Genomic DNA, 27,307 nt, shown 5'->3' with positions numbered 1-27,307 from the left:
GGAGTACAGTCGTCGTTACAAAAAAGTCGGAATTTGAAATATTGTGAACATTAAGTCGTAATGTTCATGTTTTTATTGATTTTGTCGGACAACTTTCGCCAGCTCCAACGTTGGTTTTTGTCACTGTAACATCAGGCTGCGTTATCGAACAAATGTATTTCCATCTCGCAAAATAATTTAGACTTTTAGGAAATATGTAATGAATCTTTCCATCTTTGCTGAAAGCATGACGAAAAACTACAAGATCGGTTGCGACGAATTCTAATGTTTTATCGTAGTTTGTAGCGTAAAAACTCATGAGTTTAGACACAACACTTAAAGATTACATGAAAACAAAAAGTCCAAAAGAAGTAATAATACAAGGAGTACAGTCATCGTTACAAAAAAGTCGGAATTTGAAAAATTGTGAACATTACGTCGTAATGTTCATGTTTTTATTGATTTTGTCGGACAACTTTCACCATTGGTTTTTGTCGCTGTAACATCAGGCTGCGTTATTGAACAAATGTATTTCCTATTCGCAAAATGATTTCGACTTTTAGGAAATTTATGTTGAATCTTTCCATCTTTGCTTAAACATCTTGAAAGCATGACGAAAAACGACAAGATCGGTTGTGGCGATTTTTGATGTTTTATCTTAGTTTGTAGCGTAAAAATTCACAAGTTTAAACACGACAGTTAAACCAGGACAAGATTGTATGGAAACAAAAAGTCCAAAAGAAGTAATAATACAAGAAGGACAGTCTTGGTTACAAAAAAGCTTGAATTTGAAATATTGTGAACATTTGCTGCAATGTTCATGTTTTTATTGATTTTGTTGGACAACTTTCCAACGTTGGTTTTTGTCGCTGCAACATCAGGCTGCGTTATCGAACAAATGTATTTCCATATCGCAAAATAATTTCGACTTTTAGGAAATATGTGTTGAATCTTTCCATCTTTGCTGAAAGCATGACGGAAAACTACAAGATCGGTTGCGACGAATTCTAATGTTTTATCGTAGTTTGTAGCGTAAAAACTCATGAGTTTAGACACAACACTTAAACCGGGACAAGATTACATGAAAACAAAAATTCCAAAAGAAGTAATAATACAAGGAGTACAGTCATGGTTACAAAAAAGTCGGAATTTGAAATATTGTGAACATTAAGTCGTAATGTTCATGTTTTTGTTGATTTTGTCGGACAACTTTCCAACGTTGGTTTTTGTCGCTGCAACATCAGGCTGCGTTATCGAACAAATGTATTTCCATAGCAAAATAATTATACTTTTACGAAATATATGTTGAATCTTTCTATCTTTGCTTAAACATCTTGAAAGCATGACGAAAAACGACAAGATCGGTTGTGGCGATTTTTGATGTCTTATCGTAGTTTGTAGCGTAAGAATTCATGAGTTTAAACACAACAGTTAAACCGGGACAAGATTGTATGGAAACAAAAAGTCCAAGATTGAGATGATTGTTTGGTAAACGTATAGCATGTTCTATATGTTATAGTTATTTGAATGACTCTTACCATAATATGTTACGTTAACATACCCGTTGGTTATTTATGCCTCATATAACGTACACTTATTCAGCCTGTTGTTCACTATTCTTGATTTATTTTATATTGCCTTTCAAATGTTTATTCTTGGTGTTGGCTTTTATCAAATAAATTTCCCCCAAAAATGCGACTTATATGTTTTTTTCCTTCTTTATTATGCATTTTCGGTCAGTGCGACTTATACTGCAAAGCGACTTATACTCCGAAAAATACGGTCCCTGGAATGGCGAGACGGGAATACAACAACATCCTAGCCGTCGGCATCCCAGTGAGAGCAGACATTGTACAGTAAGGGATGTTTTATTGTGTTTGTTGCCTGCCATGTAGTATGTAGTGAGCAGTAATCAGTGATGTTGTCGAAAGGAAAAAATGAACGTTGTGACGCGTTTGTGAAATTACCGTATTTTTCGGACTATAAGTCGCAGTTTTTGTTCATAGTTTGGCCGGGGGTGCGACTTATACTCAGGAGCGACTTATGTGTGAAATTATTAACACATTAGCGTAAAATATCGAATATTATTATTTATCTCATTCACGTAAGAGACTAGACGTATAAGATTTTATGGGATTTAGCGATTAGTTGGTCAGTTGGTTATTTATGCCTCATATAACGTACACTTATTCTGCCTGTTGTTCACTATTCTTTATTTATTTTAAATTGCCTTTCAAATGTTTATTCTTGGTGTTGGCTTTTATCAAATAAATTTCCCCAAAAAATGCGACTTATATATGTTTTTTCCTTCTTTATTATGCATTTTCGGCCGGTGCGCCTTATACTCCGGTGCGCCTTATACTCCGGTGCGACTTATACTCGGACAAATACAGTACCTGGAACGGCGAGACGGGAATATAACAACATCCTAGCCGTCGGCATCCCAGTGAGAGCAGACATTGTACAGTAAGGGATGTTTTATTGTGTTTGTTGCCTGCCATGTAGTATGTAGTGAGCAGTAATCAGTGATGTTGTCCAGGGAGAAAGCGTTTGTGAAATTAATACGCCTAATAAAAACGTAAATATGACATATTATAAACGTGCCTGGTACTACATTACATATATATTTGCAGCATGTATATAAAGCCTTGATGACATTTATTTACTATTTTAAAAAAACGTGTTATTCTTTTACATAGGGTTATGAATGGTAGGCAAAATTATTTAAAAAGTGCAGTTCCCCTTTAAGTTGAAGCGGAGTGGCAATTCAATAAGTGAAGGCCATGAAAAAAAAACAACGTATGTGTAAGTGATAGGATACTTGTTTATGTTGACAAATGTGCTGTTTTACACTGCAATATTGTTCATTTAGGAACACTTGTGTGCTATTGTGTGCTTAGCTGTTGTGTAGCTGCTAGCTCCTTGTAGTCTACCAAATGCACCTTTTTGTAAACGACTTGTGTGCTTATTAGCAGACATTTAGACGTTAACTATCTTTGCACAACTCTGCTTGAAAAGGGATTTTAGATGCACGCCGATATATATATTTTTTTGCTGATATCGGACCGATATTGACGTGGAATCGGGACACTCCTACTTAAAACTCATTAAAAGGATGCACCTTTTTGTAAACGACTTGTGTGCTTATTAGCAGACATTTAGACGTTAACTATCTTTGCACAACACTGCTTGAAAAGGGATTTTAGATGCACGCCGATTTTTTTTTTTTTTTTTTGCTGATATCGGACCGATATTGACGTGGAATCGGGACACTCCTACTTAAAACTCATTAAAAGGATTTAGAGCGGGCTCAACTATCTTTGGATTTGTGCTTTCATTAACGGCGATCCCAAATCCATTCACGTGTTTTCCTATACGCCCCAAAAAGAAAGCAAAAAAAGTCAGAAAATGTGCAATTTCAACACCTTTGGGGGCGCCCCTGAAGGGCAAAAACGCCGGGAAAAAGGATCGGATTGAAAGGTTGGGACTGCGGTCCAGTCTATTCAGTGGATTTCCATTTTTTGCCATGGTATAAGGCGTCCGGGGAAGTACAAATGGAAGACCGTACCTTTCGGCAGTAACGAATAAAAAGGCACCGTGCCACCGCTGTGCTCGATAGTACACATGGTCCTATTGGTCGGGAGGCAAAGTGGGCGTGGCTAATGACCAAGCATTCAGGCTGGGGGCGGGGGGGCGGGAGGACAAGTGAAATAGCTACCTTCCAAGAATTAGACAGTACTCGTCATCACCCTGTAGAACATGCACAGGTCGGGAGATAAAACATTCTTTTTTCTTTTCTTTTTCTTTTAAAGGAAAGAAAAATAAAACCGGTCAAGTCGTTCATGTCGGTGCACACGAGATGAGGTAAAACTGCAGGTCCAAAAAGTAAAAAAAAAATAAACAAACGGTGCAGCAGGCTGCGACTTGCTAGATAAACGGGAGGTGGAGGAAAAAAAGTAGCGATAATTCCGCTAACATTTCCGATTCAGGCTGGTTTTAAGCAGAATGAAGTTAGCGCCGGAATATTCTGAGGTCGCGCCGCTTTTAATGTTTGATGTCTGAACGCGTTCGTTAGCGGTGGCGAATATGGCGTTAATCCTCCCGTGGGGGGGGGGGGGGGGGGGGGGGGGGGGGGGTAACAATCTCTGCACCATGGCAACCTACAGCTACGTGTTACCGCCACAGATGTGTGTGCTTCTCGACACCCGCCCAAGAAAAATGATGTTGCCGGTTTTAGCAGTGGCGCCTCCTACAGGCGACGCAGGTATTGCCAGGGATCTAAATTTTTTTTTTTTAAGCTTTTTAAGGCAAAAGGCTTAACAGTGGATCAGAGTTGAATTGAAGTTTTTGTTAAATCAGCATTTTTTTTTTTTTTCAAGTAAGAACCGACATCCATAGAGGCAAATCTATTCTGAATATAACATACTTTTTTTTTTGTCTTTTTTTTTTTTTTTGTGTGACATCGACAAATAGCTTCTCTGCTAACACACACACACACACACACACATTCTTGGTAAACACACACACACACAACCGAGGGATTGCTTGGTGGTCCAAATATCTTAGTGATGCAATACACTGGAACCCGTTTATGTCGAAGCACCTCTTACTTACTGACATGGACATAAACGCTTGTCGACAGACTGAAACCAGGTCATTTATGTATGATCCAACTATGAAAATATTTGATTTATAAATAAGAATCCCTCACATTTACTTAGGATTTTGTCATAAGACAAAATCTTTGTTGACATTGTTTCCCATATCTGTGCGCATTCTTATTTACCCTATTTTCCGGACTATAAGCCGCTGCGCTTTGAACCCTGCGGCTTATACAAAGGTGCAGCTAACGTATTATTTTTTTCCCCTTGCTCGACGGCTAAATTATGGAATGGTCTAAGCAAAAAAAATAAAGCAATGTACTAAAATGATCCACTTCAACAAACTGTTGATACTCAAAGTGTTTACAAAGTACAAGGATTGAAGAATCCTGATAAACATATTTAGCCTGAGTAAAAAAGGAGGACATATTATTCATCTCAAAGGATGAAAAAAGTCATCAATTTTCTGTTTTGTTTGATCAGCCGTTTTACTGCCGTGTTGCAGACGCCGTTTGGAAACAATTATAGTATTTGAATAAATATCTAATTTCCCAACCTACAAATATACAGTACAGGCCAACAGTTTGGACACACCTTCTCGTTCAATGCGATTTCTTTATTTTCATGACTATTTACTATGAATGAACACATGTGGAGTTATGTACTGAAAACATGTTTTATATTTGAAGTTTCTTCAAAATAGCCACCCTTTGCTCTGATTACCGCATTTGCACACTCTTGGCATTCTCTCCATGGGCTTCAAGAGGCAGTCACCAGGAATGGTTTTCACGTCACAGGTGTGCTCGAAGCTCATGGAGAGAATGCCAACAGTGTGCAAATGCGGTAATCAGAGCAAAGGGTGGCTATTTTGAAGTGGACACACCTTCTCGTTCAATGCGATTTCTTTATTTTCATGACTATTTAAATTGTAGATTGTCACATCAAAACTATGAATGAACACATGTGGAGTTATGTACTGACAACATGTTTTATATTTTAAGTTTCTTCAAAATAGCCACCCTTTGCTCTGATTACTGCTTTGCACACTGTTGGCATTCTCTCCATGAGCTTCAAGAGGCAGTCACCTGGAATGGTCTTCACGTCACAGGTGTGCTCGAAGCTCATGGAGAGAATGCCAACAGTGTGCAAATGCGGTAATCAGAGCAAAGGGTGGCTATTTTGAAGTGGACACACCTTCTCGTTCAATGCGATTTCTTTATTTTCATGACTATTTAAATTGTAGATTGTCACATCAAAACTATGAATGAACACATGTGGAGTTATGTACTGAAAACATGTTTTATATTTGAAGTTTCTTCAAAATAGCCACCCTTTGCTCTGATTACCGCATTTGCACACTCTTGGCATTCTCTCCATGAGCTGGAATGGTTTTCACGTCACAGGTGTGCTCGAAGCTCATGGAGAGAATGCCAACAGTGTGCAAATGCGGTAATCAGAGCAAAAGGTGGTTATTTTGAAGAAACTCTAATATAAAACATTTTTTTCAGTTATTTCACCTTTTTTTTTCGTGAAGTACATAACTCCACATGTGTTCATTCATAGTTTTGATGTCATAGTCATGAAAATAAAGAAAACGCATTGTCCAAACTTCTGGCCTGTACTATATATCGTAAAGTCAGGTGCAGCTAATATATGAAAATCTTTTTTCCTCCTAAAAATTTAGTGGGTGCAGATTATAGTCCGAAAAAATATGGTAGATTCTTCTATTTTATCTGAGAGCCGCTGCGCTAATTTGGTTGTGTGTTTCGAGTACGATGACGATAAAGCTTTCATAAACGCGCTAATCTTTTTCCCCCCCGATGGTTAACAATCTTGAGAAAAATAAATAAATGCCTGAATTTTGTTAGCTGCTGTGGTAGAACCGACGTGATTTTATTCTGAAGCTTCCTTTGCACTAAACAGCAATTATGCTGACATTGACCGTTTTTCATGGGAACGACTCAAGGGGGCGCTCGCATGTTGACGTCCACTTTTTTTAGCAATAACAAGAAGGGACGGGAGCGACGTGATTTTATTCTGAAGCTTCCTTTGCACTAAACAGCAATTATGCTGACATTGACCGTTTTTCATGGGAACGACTCAAGGGGGCGCTCGCATGTTGACGTCCACTTTTTTTTAGCAATAACAAGAAGGGACGGGAGCGACGTGATTTTATTCTGAAGCTTCCTTTGCACTAAACAGCAATTATGCGGACATTGACCGTTTTTCATGGGAACGACTCAAGGGGGCACTCGCATGTTGACGTCCACTTTTTTTAGCAATACCAAGAAGGGACGGGAGCGACGTGATTTTATTCTGAAGCTTCCTTTGCACTAAACAGCAATTATGCGGACATTGACCGTTTTTCATGGGAACGACTCAAGGGGGCGCTCGCATGTTGACGTCCACTTTTTTTAGCAATACCAAGAAGGGACGGGAGCGACGTGATTTTATTCTGAAGCTTCCTTTGCACTAAACAGCAATTATGCGGACATTGACCGTTTTTCATGGGAACGACTCAAGGGGGCGCTCGCATGTTGACGTCCACTTTTTTTTAGCAATAACAAGAAGGGACGGGAGCGACGTGATTTTATTCTGAAGCTTCCTTTGCACTAAACAGCAATTATGCTGACATTGACCGTTTTTCATGGGAACGACTCAAGGGGGCGCTCGCATGTTGACGTCCACTTTTTTTTAGCAATAACAAGAAGGGACGGGAGCGACGTGATTTTATTCTGAAGCTTCCTTTGCACTAAACAGCAATTATGCTGACATTCACCGTTTTTCATGGGAACGACTCAAGGGGGCGCTCGCATGTTGACGTCCACTTTTTTAGCAATAACAAGAAGGGACGGGAGCGACGTGATTTTATTCTGAAGCTTCCTTTGCACTAAACAGCAATTATGCTGACATTCACCGTTTTTCATGGGAACGACTCAAGGGGGCGCTCGCATGTTGACGTCCACTTTTTTTAGCAATACCAAGAAGGGACGGGAGCGACGTGATTTTATTCTGAAGCTTCCTTTGCACTAAACAGCAATTATGCGGACATTGACCGTTTTTCATGGGAACGACTCAAGGGGGCGCTCGCATGTTGACGTCCACTTTTTTAGCAAAAACAAGAAGGGACGGGATTGACGTGATTTTATTCTGAAGCTTCCTTTGCACTAAACAGCAATTATGCTGACATTCACCGTTTTTCATGGGAACGACTCAAGGGGGCGCTCGCATGTTGACGTCCACTTTTTTTTAGCAATAACAAGAAGGGACGGGAGCGACGTGATTTTATTCTGAAGCTTCCTTTGCACTAAACAGCAATTATGCTGACATTGACCGTTTTTCATGGGAACGACTCAAGGGGGCGCTCGCATGTTGACGTCCACTTTTTTAGCAAAAACAAGAAGGGACGGGATTGACGTGATTTTATTCTGAAGCTTCCTTTGCACTAAACAGCAATTATGCGGACATTGACCGTTTTTCATGGGAACGACTCAAGGGGGCGCTCGCATGTTGACGTCCACTTTTTTTAGCAATAACAAGAAGGGACGGGAGAGACGTGATTTTATTCTGAAGCTTCCTTTGCACTAAACAGCAATTATGCGGACATTGACCGTTTTTCATGGGAACGACTCAAGGGGGCGCTCGCATGTTGACGTCCACTTTTTTTAGCAATAACAAGAAGGGACGGGAGCGACGTGATTTTATTCTGAAGCTTCCTTTGCACTAAACAGCAATTATGCGGACATTGACCGTTTTTCATGGGAACGACTCAAGGGGGCGCTCGCATGTTGACGTCCACTTTTTTTTAGCAATAACAAGAAGGGACGGGAGAGACGTGATTTTATTCTGAAGCTTCCTTTGCACTAAACAGCAATCATGCGGACATTGACCGTTTTTCATGGGAACGACTCAAGGGGGCGCTCGCATGTTGACGTCCACTTTTTTTTAGCAATAACAAGAAGGGACGGGAGCGACGTGATTTTATTCTGAAGCTTCCTTTGCACTAAACAGCAACTATGCTGACATTGACCGTTTTTCATGGGAACGACTCAAGGGGGCGCTCGCATGTTGACGTCCACTTTTTTTAGCAATAACAAGAAGGGACGGGAGCGACGTGATTTTATTCTGAAGCTTCCTTTGCACTAAACAGCAATTATGCGGACATTGACCGTTTTTCATGGGAACGACTCAAGGGGGCGCTCGCATGTTGACGTCCACTTTTTTTAGCAATAACAAGAAGGGACGGGAGGGACGTGATTTTATTCTGAAGCTTCCTTTGCACTAAACAGCAATCATGCGGACATTGACCGTTTTTCATGGGAACGACTCAAGGGGGCGCTCGCATGTTGACGTCCACTTTTTTTTAGCAATAACAAGAAGGGACGGGAGCGACGTGATTTTATTCTGAAGCTTCCTTTGCACTAAACAGCAACTATGCTGACATTGACCGTTTTTCATGGGAACGACTCAAGGGGGCGCTCGCATGTTGACGTCCACTTTTTTTAGCAATAACAAGAAGGGACGGGAGCGACGTGATTTTATTCTGAAGCTTCCTTTGCACTAAACAGCAATTATGCTGACATTGACCGTTTTTCATGGGAACGACTCAAGGGGGCGCTCGCATGTTGACGTCCACTTTTTTTTGCAATAACAAGAAGGGACGGGAGCGACGTGATTTTATTCTGAAGCTTCCTTTGCACTAAACAGCAATTATGCTGACATTGACCGTTTTTCATGGGAACGACTCAAGGGGGCGCTCGCATGTTGACGTCCACTTTTTTTAGCAATAACAAGAAGGGACGGGAGCGACGTGATTTTATTCTGAAGCTTCCTTTGCACTAAACAGCAATTATGCTGACATTGACCCTTTTTCATGGGAACGACTCAAGGGGGCGCTCGCATGTTGACGTCCACTTTTTTTAGCAATAACAAGAAGGGACGGGAGCGACGTGATTTTATTCTGAAGCTTCCTTTGCACTAAACAGCAATTATGCTGACATTGACCGTCTTTCATGGGAACGACTCAAGGGGGCGCTCGCATGTTGACGTCCACTTTTTTAGCAATAACAAGAAGGGACGGGAGCGACGTGATTTTATTCTGAAGCTTCCTATGCACTAAACAGCAATTATGCTGACATTCACCGTTTTTCATGGGAACGACTCAAGGGGGCGCTCGCATGTTGACGTCCACTTTTTTTAGCAATAACAAGAAGGGACGGGAGCGACGTGATTTTATTCTGAAGCTTCCTTTGCACTAAACAGCAATTATGCTGACATTGACCGTTTTTCATGGGAACGACTCAAGGGGGCGCTCGCATGTTGACGTCCACTTTTTTTTGCAATAACAAGAAGGGACGGGAGCGACGTGATTTTATTCTGAAGCTTCCTTTGCACTAAACAGCAATTATGCTGACATTGACCGTTTTTCATGGGAACGACTCAAGGGGGCGCTCGCATGTTGACGTCCACTTTTTTTACCAATAACAAGAAGGGACGGGAGCGACGTGATTTTATTCTGAAGCTTCCTTTGCACTAAACAGCAACTATGCTGACATTGACCGTTTTTCATGGGAACGACTCAAGGGGGCGCTCGCATGTTGACGTCCACTTTTTTTAGCAATAACAAGAAGGGACGGGAGCGACGTGATTTTATTCTGAAGCTTCCTTTGCACTAAACAGCAATCATGCGGACATTGACCGTTTTTCATGGGAACGACTCAAGGGGGCGCTCGCATGTTGACGTCCACTTTTTTTTAGCAATAACAAGAAGGGACGGGAGCGACGTGATTTTATTCTGAAGCTTCCTTTGCACTAAACAGCAACTATGCTGACATTGACCGTTTTTCATGGGAACGACTCAAGGGGGCGCTCGCATGTTGACGTCCACTTTTTTTTAGCAATAACAAGAAGGGACGGGAGCGACGTGATTTTATTCTGAAGCTTCCTTTGCACTAAACAGCAATTATGCTGACATTGACCGTTTTTCATGGGAACGACTCAAGGGGGCGCTCGCATGTTGACGTCCACTTTTTTTAGCAATAACAAGAAGGGACGGGAGCGACGTGATTTTATTCTGAAGCTTCCTTTGCACTAAACAGCAATTATGCTGACATTGACCGTTTTTCATGGGAACGACTCAAGGGGGCGCTCGCATGTTGACGTCCACTTTTTTTAGCAATAACAAGAAGGGACGGGAGCGGCATGAACGGGTTCCGTTGTCATTGCGTTATGCTAGCATTGTTGAACAGGTAGAAAGACACGCGTTATTAGAATTGTACTGATACTAGTCCTGCCTATTTGGGAATGCAAGTTACTGACCGATTATGAGTTATATCTAAAGGCAAATAAAGGTTTCTATGGCACTAGATGGGTCTAGCTTAGGTGCGTTGTTTTTGTCTCAACCATTTTCTGTTGTAAATCTTTTTGCGTGTCTCTGTTTGTGTCGTTTCGTCGGCGGCGGTAAGGCATATCTCCATAGAGTGCATGTCAAAGAATCCACAGAAAGGGAAGACTCTCTGGTCGTTCACACGCCATCTACGCTGACGACAACTGAACAAAAACAACAAAAAACGGACCCGACATTCATTTCAGTCATGGCTCAGATTGGATGGTCAGACTGTAAACGGCCTGAATGAATGCATGAATCAATCGGGAGGTTTCCGCCCGTCCTCCTTCCCCCTTCCGCGGGATTTGGCAATTATTTGGGACCGCGTCGAAAAACCCGCATTGTATTTCTTTGTTAATCTACCATTGGCATCCATGAACTGGCCTAAGCGGATGGTTTGTGCTGCACACAATCTCACTCTATTGCTACAAATGGACCATATACTGTAAGTTGCTATGTATCAACGTGCACATCACTCGGTTATCTCACACACACACACACACACACACACACACACACACACACACACACACACACACAAACATACACATACACAGCATGAAAAAGAACACTGTGCCCCTAACTAAAAGATTGTATAGTTGCAGGGAGGCAATGGCTCCATTTACTGGTCACATTTGGACATCATTAGAGGAAAAAAAAACAAAAACGAAAAAATCATCCCTGCCAGAACAGACGAGCACCTACAAATGGCTGAGAGAGAGTGTGTGTGGAGTGTTTCTAAGGAGCCTGCCTGAGGTGTGTGTCGATTCGGGCTGCAAAACACACAAGAAAGGAAATAAAATAAAAATAAAGACGACGAAAAGCCAGTGGGCAGTGAACGGCGCCCCCCGAGTGGTCGGAGAGGCCTTTTGCTAAAAGTGGCGGCGACCACGCCAACGCTGGCCGACCTTCCTGTAAATTCAGCAGCGACACACGTGCATGTAAACATAAGTACATACCTTATCTGCTCCTTGTTGCACACTTAGAACCTGAATGTACTAAAGTGCGTGCTTGACTATTTAGATAAGTGCTGCAGGAATCAGGTTTTTTTTTTCTTCCCCCCCCCTAACTCAAATTAAATTCTCCTGCTGAGATCTGATTGGTTCCTTGAAATGATGCTCGCCCGCTCCAAGCAATAGATCCTGAGATCACAAATAATGCGTTTTTTCGGTTTGAGCAGAGTAGTGAGTCAAAAAAGGGAGCGGGGGGGGGGGGTCCGTGGGGTCGGGAATCGAACATCTCCCATCCGGTCGTGTGCAATTGTGCGACTTCACTGGCGGCAGTTGTGAAGTTATCGCGCTCAAACGCGACGACAAATTGTCATCGAAACAAAACAAAACAAAAAGACGCTAGTGGTCCGACGCAATCTACAATCTTTAGTAGCAGAAATGGGATGAAGAGACAATAAATTACTTAGCACATATTTGGACTTCTGCTATTCCTGACCTCCACACCAAAGGATGGGCAGCGTGATTAATCAAGACTAATAATCCAGGGGTGCCCAAAATCTTGATGATTTTGCTTTGTCACCCATGACACAAACCTCATCTTTTTCATGCAATATTTTAGTAAACAAAAAAAACTGGCAAAAACCATAGAAAAACTTCCATTTTTCCGGTTTGGGCACCCCCGGTCATTTCAGAATGTCGTCTCGATAGGGTGCAGTACTTGTCTGCGGCCAGCAGAGGCGCTGTTTAGTCTCGACGAGGCTTGAGAACGTCGCGCCCGCTACATCGACGCAACTCCTCCAGGCGGCGTTACCCTGCTAAATCCTACAGCAGGAGTGCGGAACATTCCGAGAAAGCTAGCGATAAATAAGCATATTTAATCCGACGTCGGCCGAAAGCTTACTCTCCCGTCGACGCCCGGTGGGGAATTCTGGGATATATATATATATATATTCCCGAGCGTGGCATGCTGTCGTAATACTTTTGAACTGAAATGACGGAAGGCATGGGTCGAAAAAGGCATTTGATGAGACGCCGTCAAAAGGCAATCCAGTGCATTTGTGTTGACACCGACGGTTTAAAAATGCCCAGAACACACGGAGCCATTCGTCTTCGGTCTTTAGGTCATCTTTCACTGACGGTAAAGACGAAAAAGAAGAAATCAAAACACATTCCAGGGAAACAAAAAGCCCTTGTGACAGTGATTGTCTATTCAATTAAAAACAAAAAAAAAAGGCCAAAAAACAAAAACAATATTGCTTGGAAACCGCCAAATCATAGTAACAATGGAGGAAAAAAAACGAATAGGCAGATTACCGAGAAGATTAGAAGCTATTAAGACGAGTTCAAGAAGTCATCCTTCAACAATGACGGACGCGACGACAAAGAAAAGAGGCCTAAAGGAGCGCCGCTTGTGAAATCTTTGCACAAACACTGTTCGAGAGATGCGATTGAAATGGCTTGTTCGTTTTATGTGCTCAGATATATGACGCTCTGATGAGGTGTTTGTTGGCAGATATTACTCGGAAAGCCTTCATCTAGGAAACAAAGGCCTCGCTCACTTCACTATTATCCTAAGGCGTTCTCCACGACTTACAAAAAAAGGAGAGAACGTCAGGCCTGCGGACCCCTGGGCGAAGATGAAGCAGCTGCGAAACGAGTTGACGAGGTATATCGAGATCTATTGTCTTTTCTCTGTACAGTACAGTTCATCTCAAATAAATAATTTTTATAGCCATAGTAGTGTTGATCAACTTTGGTCATAACATATGCTTAGAAACATTCGAGCGTAACAAACACGTGGCGCCTTTTGGACGTCAGCCGACGTGGCGCCGCTTTCCCCCACGCGCTCGCCTAATTCTCTTCCGACGCCGCGAAACTAAATGTCGAGTACGTATATCGAGTACGTACGTTTTTTTTGTTTTTTTTAAAGTACGCCGGGGAATCTTTGTAACCCTTTTGGGATTGTACTGTAGTACATAATCATTGCACTCTTCAGCTAATTTTCCCTTGTGTGGTTCCTTCATAAAACAAAACAAAAAATAGGCTAACGTACAAGTAAAATAAAATAAAAAAGAAAGAACAAAAACACATTTTTTTTTTTTCTCTTTGATCGGTCTTTTTTTGGGAAGGCCGCGAGTTCCTCTACAAGGTCAGCGAAGCGATGTGACGTCTTTCTTTTAAAGGGTTCCAATGACGTGTTTCGTTTGGTCGTCACACTTGAGCGGCGTGGCCTTGTAGAGCAACCGGCCTCGAAGGACTACTCTGGGTATGGAGGAATGGGGGGGTCTAATTGCATATTAGGTTTGACTGCACCTCAAGAGAAGACCAAACGCGCTCCCACACACACACTGACACACACTTACATACATACACAGAATAGATATGTGGGCGGGTGCTCTCCTGGTCCTCCGGGCCACGTTAAAGGGTGGTAGATGTCGTCCTCACTCGGACAGGCAGCCGTCCAGGGCGACGGGAGCGCCGTGGCGGTCTTTGACGTAGCCGTTGTGGAGGCCGTTGCTGGGCAGCGGGGCGCAGGTGGCCGTGATGCCGCAGTGCTTGAGCAGGTTGAGGCCCGGCGAGGGGGAGACGCCGGGGGGTGAGCAGGAGCAGGAGGAAGGGTCCAGTTGGGGGAAAGGCTTCATGGTGGAGAGGATCAGAGCCAGGCAGTCGGCCACGTCCTTGTTGGGGGCGCAGGCCAGAGCTGGGGTGTGGCCTGGTGGGGCGGAAAAGATCAGATGATGATGCCTTCCCAACGCTACCTTAGGACAATAATGGGTTTTGTTCTCCGTGCCATGCAATTTAGAAAGCATCTCTGGTAGGACTGCGAATCTTTGGGTGTCCCACGATTCGATTCAATATCGATTCTTGGGGTCACGATTCGATTATAAATACATTTTTTCTATTCAACGCGATTCTCGATTCAAAAACGATATTTTTCCAATTCAAAAGGATTCTCTAAACATTCAATACATAGTAGAGATGCGCGGTTTGCGGGCACAACCGCGGAGTCCGCGGATTATCCGCGGATCGGGCGGATGAAATTAAAAAAAAGTTAGATTTTACCCGCGGGTCGGGTCGGGCGGTTGAAATAAAAAAAAAATTAGATTTTAAATAGATTCAGGCGGGTGGCAGTTAAACCAATTTGGAAATATATATACCGTATTTTCCGCACTATAAGGCGCACCTAAAAACCACAAATTTTCTCAAAAGCTGACAGTGCGCCTTATAACCCGGTGCGCTTTATATATGGATAAATATTAAGATTCATTTTCATAAAGTTTCGGTCTCGCAACTTCGGTAAACAGCCGCCATCTTTTTTCCCGGTAGAACAGGAAGCGCTTCTTCTTCTACGCAAGCAACCGCCAAGGTAAGCACCCGCCCCCATAGAACAGGAAGCGCTTCTTCTTCTACTGTAAGCAACCACCCGCCCGCGTAGAAGAAGAAAAAGCGCGCGGATATCACCGTACGTTTCATTTCCTTTGTGTGTTTACATCTGTAAAGACCACAAAATGGCTCCTACTAAGCGACCTGGATCCGGTTCATGAAAAGACGCAATCTGTCCATCCGCACACGGATTACTATTTCACAGCAACTGATATTCCTGTGAACCGCACTGTGGATACAACGGGAGCACGTACGGTGAATATTCGCACCACAGGGAATGAGAAGTCATCCTTCACTGTGGTTCTAGCTTGCCATGCTAATGGCCAGAAACTTCCACCCATGGTGATATTCAAAAGGAAGACCTGGCCAAAAGAGACCTTTCCAGCCGGCGTCATCATAAAAAGCTAACTCGAAGGGATGGATGAAGAAAAGATGAGCGAGTGGTTAAGGTAAGTTTAAGTTTACGCGAAGAGGCCGGGTGGCTTTTTTCACGCAGCTCTGTCCATGTTGATATACGTATGTTTGTGATTGCACATTTGCGTACATTTTGGGAGTGAACAGAGTTGTTAGAACGCTGGTTTTTAATATATTATAACCCAGCGCGCCTTATGGTGCGGAAAATACGGTACATAGTTAAATGTTGTTACCCACATACGAAAAACGAGCAGGCACCTGCAGCATATGCCACAACAGAAGAAAAAAAAAAAAAAAAGAGATGGACACTTTTACGGAGCGGAGAAGGGACTGAGGCCCCTTCCCCCGAGAGGGCCCCACCGGGAGCCGTAGCTGAGGCGATCCGCGAGAAGGGCCCGACGCACGTCCAGGGTCACCACCGCGCCCACCGCACCGACACCCCGCCTCGTCCGCCTTCGCCGCGGCCGGCGTCACGCGCAGCAGGTAAGCAGCTTACCTGCCCGCCACCCCCGTGGCCGGGGGCTCGTAACAGGGGTCACTCCGCGCGCTCCGCCCGCGCAGCTTACCTGCCCGCCACCCCTGTTGCCGGGGGCGCGTAACAGGGGTCACTCCGCGCGCAGTGCGCTCACGAAAGGGGTGGGGCTCACCCTGGTTGATATAGACAGCAGGACGGTGGCCATGGACGTCGGAATCCGCTAAGGAGTGTGTAACAACCCACCTGCCGAATCAACTAGCCCTGAAAATGGATGGCGCTGGAGCGTCGGGCCCATATACCCGGCCGTCGCCGGCAGCGAGACGCGCTTGGAGGTGCGCTCAGCGCGGCTCCCATATGATTGCGCACTGGTGTGCGTCTGGGCCATGACAGCGTGGCACGCGAATGTCTGTACTGCATTGGATCAGTCTCCTTTCTTTAACAGGCAAAAGCTTTATAACCTCACTAATGCCTTGCATCGTCTATATTAGATATATAACAACGGGCGGGTGCGGGCGGTTGCGGTTCTGATCAAATGTTAAATCGGGTGGATGGCGGATGGTTGACGACTTTCTGATGCGGTTGCGGATGAAATAATTGCCTATCCGCGCATCTCTAATACATAGGATTTCAGCAGGATCTACCCCAGTCTGCTGACATGCAAGCAGAGCAGTAGATTTTTGTAAAAAGCTTTTTTTTGTGTGTGTGCAATATTATTTTGTTTTATTTATTTAGCCTTTATTTAACCAGGTAAAAATTCCATTGAGATCAAAGATTATCTTTTCCAAGGGAGACCTGGCCAAACAACACATAAAACATCACATTCACAACATGAAAACTTGCTCACATGACACCTGTGCATACAGACTAGGGATGTCCCGATCCAGGTTTTTGCACTTCCGATCCGATACCGATATTGTTTTTGCATTTCCGATCCGATACCGATACTGACCGATACCGATACTGACCGATACTGGCCTATCCGAGCATGTATTAAAGTTTAAAGTTATTTAGCCTACTTAGTTGTCAGAATCATGTTGAAAAGGGTTTTAGTACTCTTGATAACAACTAGCCAGCTGAATTAGGGGAGTTTGAATAATACACAATGGTTGGTAACAAGAAACTGACCTGTTTATTCAAGGATAAACACAAAATAGACAAAATTATACATGACAAACAGAAATGGCATCATTGAACTAGGGCTGGGCGATATGGCCTTTTTTTAATATTGCGATATTTTAAGGCCATATTGCGATACACGATATATATCTCGATATTTTGCCTTAGCCTTGAATGAACACTTGATGCATATAATCACAGCAGTATGATGATTCTATGTGTTTTGATTGATTGATTGAGACTTTTATTAGTAGGTTGCACAGTGAAGTACATATTCCGTACAATTGACCACTAAATGGTAACAACCCAATAAGTTTTTCAACTTGTTTAAGTCGGGGTCCACTTAAATTGATTCATGATACAGATATATACTATCAGATATATACTATCATCATAATACAGTCATCACACAAGATAATCACATTGAATTATTTACATTATTTATAATCCAGGGTGTGGAGGGGGGCGCCGGATGTAAGTGTCAAAAAGACAGCCAAAAGAGTTTGATATGAGAATAAATCTAAAGTTAAAATATAGAGTAGAAATGCACCCATTTGCAGGAAATGCAATCTTGATTTTCAAAATGTTCTTTCAAGGCTTGCATGTCTACATTAAAACATTCTTCTTCATACTACATTAATATATGCTACTTTTAAACTTTCATGCAGAGAAGGAAATCACAACTAAAAAAATCACTAATTTTTTCATACGGTGTTGTGGAACTTTTTGCCATTTTGATGGTGTGGGCGTGTGGCACCGAATGGAGATAAGCGTCTCGACAGACGTCACAATATTTGAACAGTGATGACGAAAACTGTTGTCTCTGTCGTGTCCGTGTGTCGAAAATTGTTAAGCGCTTATTTTTTTATTTGATTTTGTGCGTGGCATAGATTTGCCGTGCGCAGAGGACGCTTGAGCAGGCGCGCACCTTAGCGGCTGCGCTAGCATCACAGCTAACGTTAGCCATTCCGCTACCTCGCTCTCTGCTGGGAGAGGACGTTTACGTATGTGACGTATAACGTGACAGTATGTGACGTATGACGTGACAGTATGTGACGTGTGTAAGAAGGTGCGCTCGCTGTCTGTGAGAGGGAGACACAGGAAAGAGTGAGAAGAGCCTGTCGTGGAATGCCAGCAGCTAAAAGCAACTGCGTGAGAATTGTGGATGTGTTGAAGGTGTGCTGGAAAATGCGGAACGGAAATTACGGAGCAGCAGAAAAGTGGAATGTATTATTTAAATAGGTGCGTTGGAAAACACGGACCGGAGTTTTTTTTTAAACTGGATCTGGATCGGCATTTTCCCATGCCTTGCCGATACGCAATTTTTGGCAAATATCGGCAGCCGATCCGATCCAAATATCGGATCGGGACATCCCTAATACAGACAAGGGAGACTGCAGTCCTTTCACAGAAGCTTTAAACTCATTCAATGTAAAAAGGGTTTGAAGTTGAAGATTCAATTGTAGGTTATTCCAAGCCTTCTGTGCTGAAAACCTAAATGCTTTTCTTGCCCGGTTCAGTTCTTACTTTGGGGACGACAAATTGCAGAACATTCATTGAACGAAGATTGTGAATTCCTTGTTTCTTTGTTAAAAGACAAGACAGAGAAGATGGAGTGATACCCAGAATGGTTTTGTAGATGAAAATATACCAATGATTGAGGCGTCGAGCACATAAAGATGTCCAGTTAACCATTGAGTATAACACACAATGGTGAGTAAGTTGGTGATGAATGTCAGTGCCCCGTGGTACACACTATTCAGCTTGTGGAGACAAGCAGCAGTAGCATTCATGTACAACACATCTCCATAGTCAATAACAGGTCAAAAGGTTGTTTCCACCAATTTCTGTTTCACAGTAAAAGAAAAGCAAGACTTGTTTCTATAATAAAATCCCAGTAAAAGTTTCAGTTTTTTTTTTACAACATACTGAATGTGCTCTTTAAAACTCAAGTGATCATCAATTAAAAATCCTAAATATTTAAAAGCAGATACTAACATCATTTGATTTTGATTTTTTTTGATTTTATAATTATAAAGGACAATGTTTTATCAACTGATTGCCATCCATCCATCCATCCATCTTCTTCCGCTTATCCGAGGTCGGGTCGCGGGGGCAGCAGCCTAAGCAGGGAAGCCCAGACTTCCCTCTCCCCAGCCACTTCGTCCAGCTCCTCCCGGGTGATCCCGAGGCGTTCCCAGGCCAGCCGGGAGACATAGTCTTCCCAACGTGTCCTGGGTCTTCCCCGCGGCCTCCTACCGGTCGGACGTGCCCTAAACACCTCCCTAGGGAGGCGTTCGGGTGGCATCCTGACCAGATGCCCGAACCACCTCATCTGGCTCCTCTCGATGTGGAGGAGCAGCGGCTTTACTTTGAGCTCCTCCCGGATGGCAGAGCTTCTCACCCTATCTCTAAGGGAGAGCCCCGCCACCCGGCGGAGGAAACTCATTTCGGCCGCTTGTACCCGTGATCTTGTCCTTTCGGTCATAACCCAAAGCTCATGACCATAGGTGAGGATGGGAACGTAGATCGACCGGTAAATTGAGAGCTTTGCCTTCCGGCTCAGCTCCTTCTTCACCACAACGGATCGATACAGCGTCCGCATTACTGAAGACGCCGCACCGATCCGCCCGTCGATCTCACGATCCACTCTTCCCTCACTCGTGAACAAGACTCCGAGGTACTTGAACTCCTCCACTTGGGGCAAGATCTCCTCCCCAACCCGGAGATGGCACTCCACCCTTTTCCGGGCGAGAACCATGGACTCGGACTTGGAGGTGCTGATTCTCATCCCAGTCGCTTCACACTCGGCTGCGAACCGATCCAGTGAGAGCTGAAGATCCTGGACAGATGAAGCCATCAGGACCACTTCATCTGCAAAATGCAGAGACCTAATCCTGCAGCCACCAAACCTGGATCCCCTCAACGCCTTGACTGCGCCTAGAAATTCTGTCCATAAAAGTTATGAACAGAATCGGTGACAAAGGGCAGCCTTGGCGGAGTCCAACCCTCACTGGAAACGTGTCCGACTTACTGCCGGCAATGCGGACCAAGCTCTGGCACTGATCATATAGGGAGCGGACCGCCACAATCAGACAGTCCGATACCCCGTACTCTCTGAGCACTCCCCACAGGACTTCCCGGGGTACACGGTCGAATGCCTTCTCCAAGTCCACAAAGCACATGTAGACTGGTTGGGTAAACTCCCATGCACCCTCAAGGACCCTGCCGAGAGTATAGAGCTGGTCCACAGTTCCACGACCAGGACGAAAACCACACTGTTCCTCCTGAATCCGAGGTTGGACTATCCGGCGTAGCCTCCTCTCCAGTACACCTGAATAGACCTTACCGGGAAGGCTGAGGAGTGTGATCCCACGATAGTTAGAACACACCCTCCGGTTCCCCTTCTTAAAGAGAGGAACCACCACCCCGGTTGTTGCAATCAACTGATTGCAATAATGTAAATTTGTTTTAACTATTAAACGAACCAAAAAAATGACTTATTTTATCTTTGTGAAAATATTGGACACAGTGTGTTGTCAAGCTTATGAGATGCGATGCAAGTGTAAGCCACTGTGACACTATTGTTCTTTTTATTCTTATAAATGTCTAATGATAATGTCAATGAGGGATTTTTAATCACTGCTATGTTGAAATTGTTACTAATATTGATACTGTTGTTGATAATATTCATTTTTGTTTCACTACTTTTGGATTGTTCTGTGTCGTGTTTGTGTCTCCTCTCAATTGCTCTGTTTATTGCAGTTCTGAGTGTCGCTGGGTCGGGTTTGGTTTTGGAACTGGATTGCATTGTTATGGTATTGCTGTGTATTGTTTTGTTGGATTGATTAATTAAAAAAAAATATATATAAATAAATAGATTTATGAAAAATGAGAATCAATACTGAATCGTACAACGTGAGAATGGCGATTTGAATTCGTATCGATTTTTTCCCACACCCCTAATCTCTGGTGTTCCCCAGGGCTCCATCTCAGAGCCTCTTCTTTTCATCACCTAGCTACTACAACTTTGATTTGAATTGAAAAACATACATTTTCACTCTTGCCGATCCCCTGCACTGCAGAAACTGAAATCTAAGTAAGACTAAATATCTCAAATAAGGGTAATATTTGCTTATTTTCTGTCTGATAAATAATTCTTCTCACTAAGCAGATTTTATGTTAGAGTATTTTACTTGTTTTAAGGGTTTTGGTCCTAAATGATCTCAGTAGGATTTTACAGCTTGTTGCTGAGATTTGATGACCTATATTGAGTAAAACATGCTTGAAACTAGAATATCAACTGTTGCAAAGCTGTGTCATCAACACTCACAAGCAGGGGCGCCGAAAAGGGGGGGTAATAATGTATATATGTATATATTCATTTCACACCATATTCATTGCACTTCTACATTTTTTTAATTTTTATATATTTGCACATTGTTTTTCTAGCATGCACACATCGCACTGTATGGAATGGCCTCAATCTCGTTACCTTGCGTAATGACAATAAAGCTGATTCTGATTCTGATTCTAAAGGAGACGGATTCTCGGATTCTAGGGGCCCATGATGGAGGGGGGCCCAGAGAGGCCCCTAATGATGATGAAATTATAATACAGAAAAAATAATGACACTGTGTTGGGGGCCCTGTAAAAATTATTTTCATGGGGCCCAAAATCCCTAGCGGCGCCCCTGCTCACAAGTATAAAACTACTTTTTTAAAGTAATAATTTCTTACTTCAAGCATGAAAAAGAAAATCATGATGCTGAGCGCATATCATTATGTCAAGATAATGGCACTAGCATTGACTCAATTTAAGAATATTTTTCAACATATTGAGCAAAAAGGTCTCTTTTTTTTCTACCAAGAAAAGTACACTTGTTATTAGTGAGAATATACTTATTTTAAGCTATTTTTGGTGTCATTGAGGTTAGCTAATTTTACTTGTTTTGGAAAGCCAAATTTTCTTGTTCTATTGGCAGATAATTTTGCTTAGTTCAAATAAAATACCCCTAATTTTTGTGTTTTTTTTATCTTGTTTTTGAACACTGACTTTTTGCAGTGTGAAGAGCAGGGACACCTGCGAAACAGGCTTGTAGGGATGAAAATAGCCTCCGTGTTTTTTCCTGACCACTTGCTATTGTTTTCAACAAAAGGGTGGTGATGACGGTAGAAAAGAAGGAAATTACGTGAAGCATGTACTTATTTATTTACAGACAAAATTGGTATATTACAGTAATGTTTGTTTTGTAAATATTAGAGTCCGTTCTGCAATAATGGAATCCCTAGAAGCTAAGAGTTTATGGATCGGGACCCAAAGTTAAAATATACATCATCATATAAGATACAAAACATAGTACAATATAGCGTTGTCCCGATACCAATATTTAGGTACAGGTACCAAAATGCATTTCGATACCTTCCGATACTTTTCTAAATAAAGGGGACCACAAAAAATTGCAATATTGGCTTTATTTTAACAAAAAAATCTTAGGGTACATGAAACATATGTTTATTATTGCAATTATGTCCTTAAATAAAATAGTGAACATACTAGACAACTTGTCTTTTAGTAGTAAGGAAACAAACAAAGACTCCTAATTAGTCTATGCAGTAACATATTGTGTCATTTATACACCTATTATTTTGTACACATTATAAAGGACAAACTGTAAAAATGGATTATTAATCTACTTGTTCATTTACTGTTAATATCTGCTTATTTTCTGTTTCAACATGTTCTATCTACACTTCTGTTAAAATGTAATAATCACTTATTCTTCTCTTATTTGATACTTTACATTAGTTTTGGATGATACAACAAATTTGGGTATCGATCAGATACCAAGTAGTTACAGGATCATACATTGGTCATAATTTAGGTCTTCATATGTCCAGGGACGTATTTCCTGAGTTTATAAACATAATATACATTTTTTTTTTATTTAAAAGGACTTTGTAATGCTAAAAATATAGTAGCATCGACTAGATACACTATTGTACTTGGTATCATTACAGTGGATGTCAGGTGTAGATCCACCCATGGCATTTGTTTACATTGTGACGCCTGTGAGCTATTGTATCCTCCTACGGTGTGTAGTGAAGCATGTTTAGCTATTCCTCGTCCTGCAGTGATAATGATACTTGTAAGAAACTTACTTTATTTGTCGCCATGGAGGCGAGGATTAGTGATTTAGAAGTAGCTAAAACACTGCGGATGGACGTTAGCCGCCAGCGAGCTAGCCATGTCTTAAAGCACCTCATCCCGAGGGTGTTTCAGTGTTATAACTTTACCTTTATCGTCACTTTTTACACCAAAATGCGTCCGTTCTCCCTTTTCTGTCTACACCCTGTGTCTGCTTGTAAGTACTCTGTGTGTGCGCGCTGCCGAACATGCTCCTCTGCTCGTAAAACCAACAATGACATGACGTGACGACGACGTGCCGGTACTTTTCAAACAATAGTGTAGTACTCTTTTTGATTCATTAGTACCGCGGTACTATACTAGTACCGGTATACTGTGCAACCGTACTCAACTTTAAAGGTTCCACTGTATATAATTACAGCGACCAGGAGCCAAAGGCATACCTGCCAACTTTTGAAATCAGAAAAACCTAGTAGCCAGGGTCCAGGGCCGGTAGGTCCAGGACAAAGTCCTGGTGGGGGGTTCAGGCTTCGCCCCCCGACGCAAAATGATTATTAGCATTCAGACAGGTTAAAATGTTGCTAAAACCATCACTTTTCTATCAGTCACAGTGACTTTTCAAAACAAAAATATTACAGCAAAAATCATATGGGTTGATTGACATGTTTATTCTGTAAGCTAACTTCAATAGTTTGAAATTATTTTGACAGTTAATGCCAGTTATCCTGTCAACCTTTCACAAGACTTCAATTTGTTAATTGAAAGTATAAACAGTATAAACACTTTTTACAGTAAACAAATGGTAAAACAGTACTAAACAATTCCATTTAAAAAAAAATTGGTGTCATTATTAACTTTCTGTCCAAGCTTGTATAATCTACTGCCTTGTTCAATTGTAAAAAATATTCTGTGCCTAAAATTCACATTTCTATCACAATTATCATACTGTAAACATGGTAAGCTAACTTCATTAAAATGAATAGTCCTGTCAATAGCATGGAATTACAATTCAAATGTCGTTTTTTTGTAAGCCTTTCAAAAGAATTCAAAATATGAAAAATTAATTTAAGCCATCAGACACTTGAAAAGTGGCACATCACATCTCTAATGTAATCATTTGAACTTTTCAACAGAAATAGCACTGCAAAAATATTAAGGACATACTTCTGTATTTTGGTAGTTATGCTGTCAACATTTAACAAGATTTCTTCAACTTGGACTTGAAAGCATAAATAGTATAAACACTTTTAACAGTATAAAAGTACTAAACAATTCCAATAGATAACATTGGTGTCATTACCTTTTTGTGGCTAAAATCCAAATTTATTCTATCATATTAGACTTGTGTTTTTTTGTCCCAACGTGGTCTTTTACATCGCTAATTCCTCCGTGTCCGATCGAAAAATCTTGTCTGCACAAGGTGCAATTCGCGTAGTTTTCACCCTTTTTGGAACGGATAATTATTCCCGGATAGGCTTTTGAATATTCTTCACGGAATGACTGCAGTTTTCTTTTCGGTTTAAGACTCGTTTGCGATTTTTCTCCGGCTGATTCCATGATCGTTCGCTCGCTTGGAAACTCGTGCTTGGCAGCGGTGCTATAAATAGCCTCGCGCATGGCATTCGGAATGGCTCGATAGGAAGTTACGGGAAGCAGTGTCGATTGTCATTGTTGTTACGCGATTTTGTGAATAAAACTTTTTAAAAAAAATGTTTTTTTAATTAATGAAAAACCGTATTTTTTAATCACTGCAACCGTAAGGTTGATGAAAACCGTACTAATTACGGGAAAACCGGAGTAGTTGGCAGGTATGCTGTATATATCGGTATCGGTTGATATCGAAATCGGTAATTAAGAGTTGGACAATATCAGAATATCGGCAAAAAAGCCATTATCGGACATCTCTATGTAGTACCATTTTTGATTCATTAGTACCGCGGTACTATACTAGTACCGGTATACTGTACAACCGTACTTAACTTTAAAGGTTCCACTGTATATAATTACAGCGACCAGGAGCCGAAGGCAACATGATGAAATGCTCACCTTCCTCGTCCACAGCCAGCACAGTAGCTCCTCTGCTCAGCAGCGCCTGCACCACTGTGGCCAGGCCGTTACGAGCTGCAAGATGGAGGGGCCTGGATGAGAGGACCCAAGCCAAATAGTCAATAACCAATGGTGGCCGATTAAATTGCGGCGCACGTTCTTACATTTGCAGAGCACTGTTGGTCGTGTTAACGAGGGTGGGACTGTGGATCTCTCCCAGAATCAGCAGAGCGCACATCTCATGAGCCTGAATGGAGAGAAAAGAAAGGGTGAAGAGACTAAATGTAGCACGGCGGTTATGGAACAATGGCGGGAAGAAGTGATGTGCACCTTGTTGCAGGCCAGGTGCAGGGCAGTGTTCTTATTCTCATCCAGCAGTGTGAGGTCAGCTTTCGCCCGGTGAAGGAGGATGGCTGCAGACATGAAGGACACATTCTCACTTCTCATGCACGACAGAAAGTCAACATGACTATGTACACCAGGGGTGTACATAGTCTACAACCCTCAGTGTACAACCCTCAAGTTGCTGGCACGTCCGCTCTACCCACCGAGCTATGCCACCCCGGCATAGCTGCAACAACTAATCGATTAAAATCGATTATAAAAATAGTTTGCGATAAATTTAGTCATCGATTCGTTGGATCTATGCTATGCGCATGCGCAGAGGCTACTTTATTTATTTTTTTATAAACCTTTATTCATAAACTGCAACATTTACAAACAGCTGAGAAACAATAATCAAAATAAGTATGGTGTCAGTATGCTGTTTTTTTTCAATAAAATTCTGGAAAGGATAGAAATGTAGTTTGTCTCTTTTATCCGATTATTAATCGAATTAATAATCGACAGATTAATCGATTATCAAATTAGTTGTTAGTTGCAGCCCTAATGCATACTAGTTTTAGCTATTTGATTTTTCTAGTTTTTTTTTTTTTTTAATTATCTTTTTATTTTTATTGTTTTTTAATACACTGTAGCACTTTGAGGTGTTTACTCAATGTAAAGTGCTTTTTTACAAATAAAATCTATTATTATTATTATGATGTCACTTTTGTCACTTGATTGACATTAACGGCAACCGGGGTTCTTGTGAGATGACGCTGGCTGTTGCCAGATCATTATTAAGAAAAAATGACCGTCAAGAAGGCGAGAAACATTTTTTATTTCAACAGACTTTCGCACCGAACCTGCAGTCAAAAGCCTAAAGACCGACCGCACGGTTCCTATCTTCACAACAAAAGCCCTGCTCCGTCCTGCCTGCGCTAACAAAATAAGAGTCAAAAAGCTGGAGGACACAAGCTACGGAGTTTGCCGCTAACGTATTTCTTGTAAAGTGTATAAAAAGGAGTATGGAAGCCGGACAAATAAGATGCCAAAACCCAACCACTTTCATGTGGTATTAGACAGAAAGGAGGACTTTTTTCCCCCTAAATTTGAAAATGTGAACGTTATCATCACTACTGTCTGATTCCAATCAATGCAAGTCATCACAATCAGCTAATACACCAACTTATATTATTGTCTTCATGAAAGAAAGGAATCTATATGTGTGAAACATGCTTGTATTATCATTAAACACATTTAACGTCTGTTTTAATAAATAAATACATATGTCCAGGGTGTACCCCGCCTACCGCCCGAATGCAGCTGAGATAAGTTCCAGCACCTGCCGCGACCCCGAAAGGGACAAGCGGTAGAAAATGGATGGATGGATAATATATATATATATATATATATATATATTATATACATCTAATATTTATCATCCATCCATCCATTTTCTACCGCTTGTCCCTTTTTTGGGGTCGCG

At 42.1% G+C, this 27,307-nt stretch overlaps 1 protein-coding gene across 2 annotated transcripts in view; it reads right to left on the bottom strand.

The window, feature by feature from the left end:
- Nucleotides 1-11,483: 11,483 nt before the first annotated feature.
- Nucleotides 11,484-27,307, bottom strand: part of ankrd52a (ankyrin repeat domain 52a) — a 102,681-nt gene continuing 86,857 nt past the window's right edge. For both annotated transcript variants that reach the window (XM_061925353.1, XM_061925360.1), the window contains 4 exons: nucleotides 25,828-25,910; nucleotides 25,662-25,744; nucleotides 25,498-25,589; nucleotides 11,484-14,628 (listed from right to left, as the gene is read on the bottom strand). In XM_061925353.1, the coding sequence (XP_061781337.1) occupies nucleotides 14,357-14,628; nucleotides 25,498-25,589; nucleotides 25,662-25,744; nucleotides 25,828-25,910 (530 nt within the window). In that variant the 3' untranslated portion in view covers nucleotides 11,484-14,356. The remainder of the gene's footprint in view (nucleotides 14,629-25,497; nucleotides 25,590-25,661; nucleotides 25,745-25,827; nucleotides 25,911-27,307) is intronic.

This window comes from Nerophis lumbriciformis, linkage group LG01 (genome assembly GCF_033978685.3).
Source record: "Nerophis lumbriciformis linkage group LG01, RoL_Nlum_v2.1, whole genome shotgun sequence".
NCBI lineage: Eukaryota > Metazoa > Chordata > Actinopteri > Syngnathiformes > Syngnathidae > Nerophis > Nerophis lumbriciformis.
This window is presented reverse-complemented; position numbering and strand designations above follow the sequence as displayed.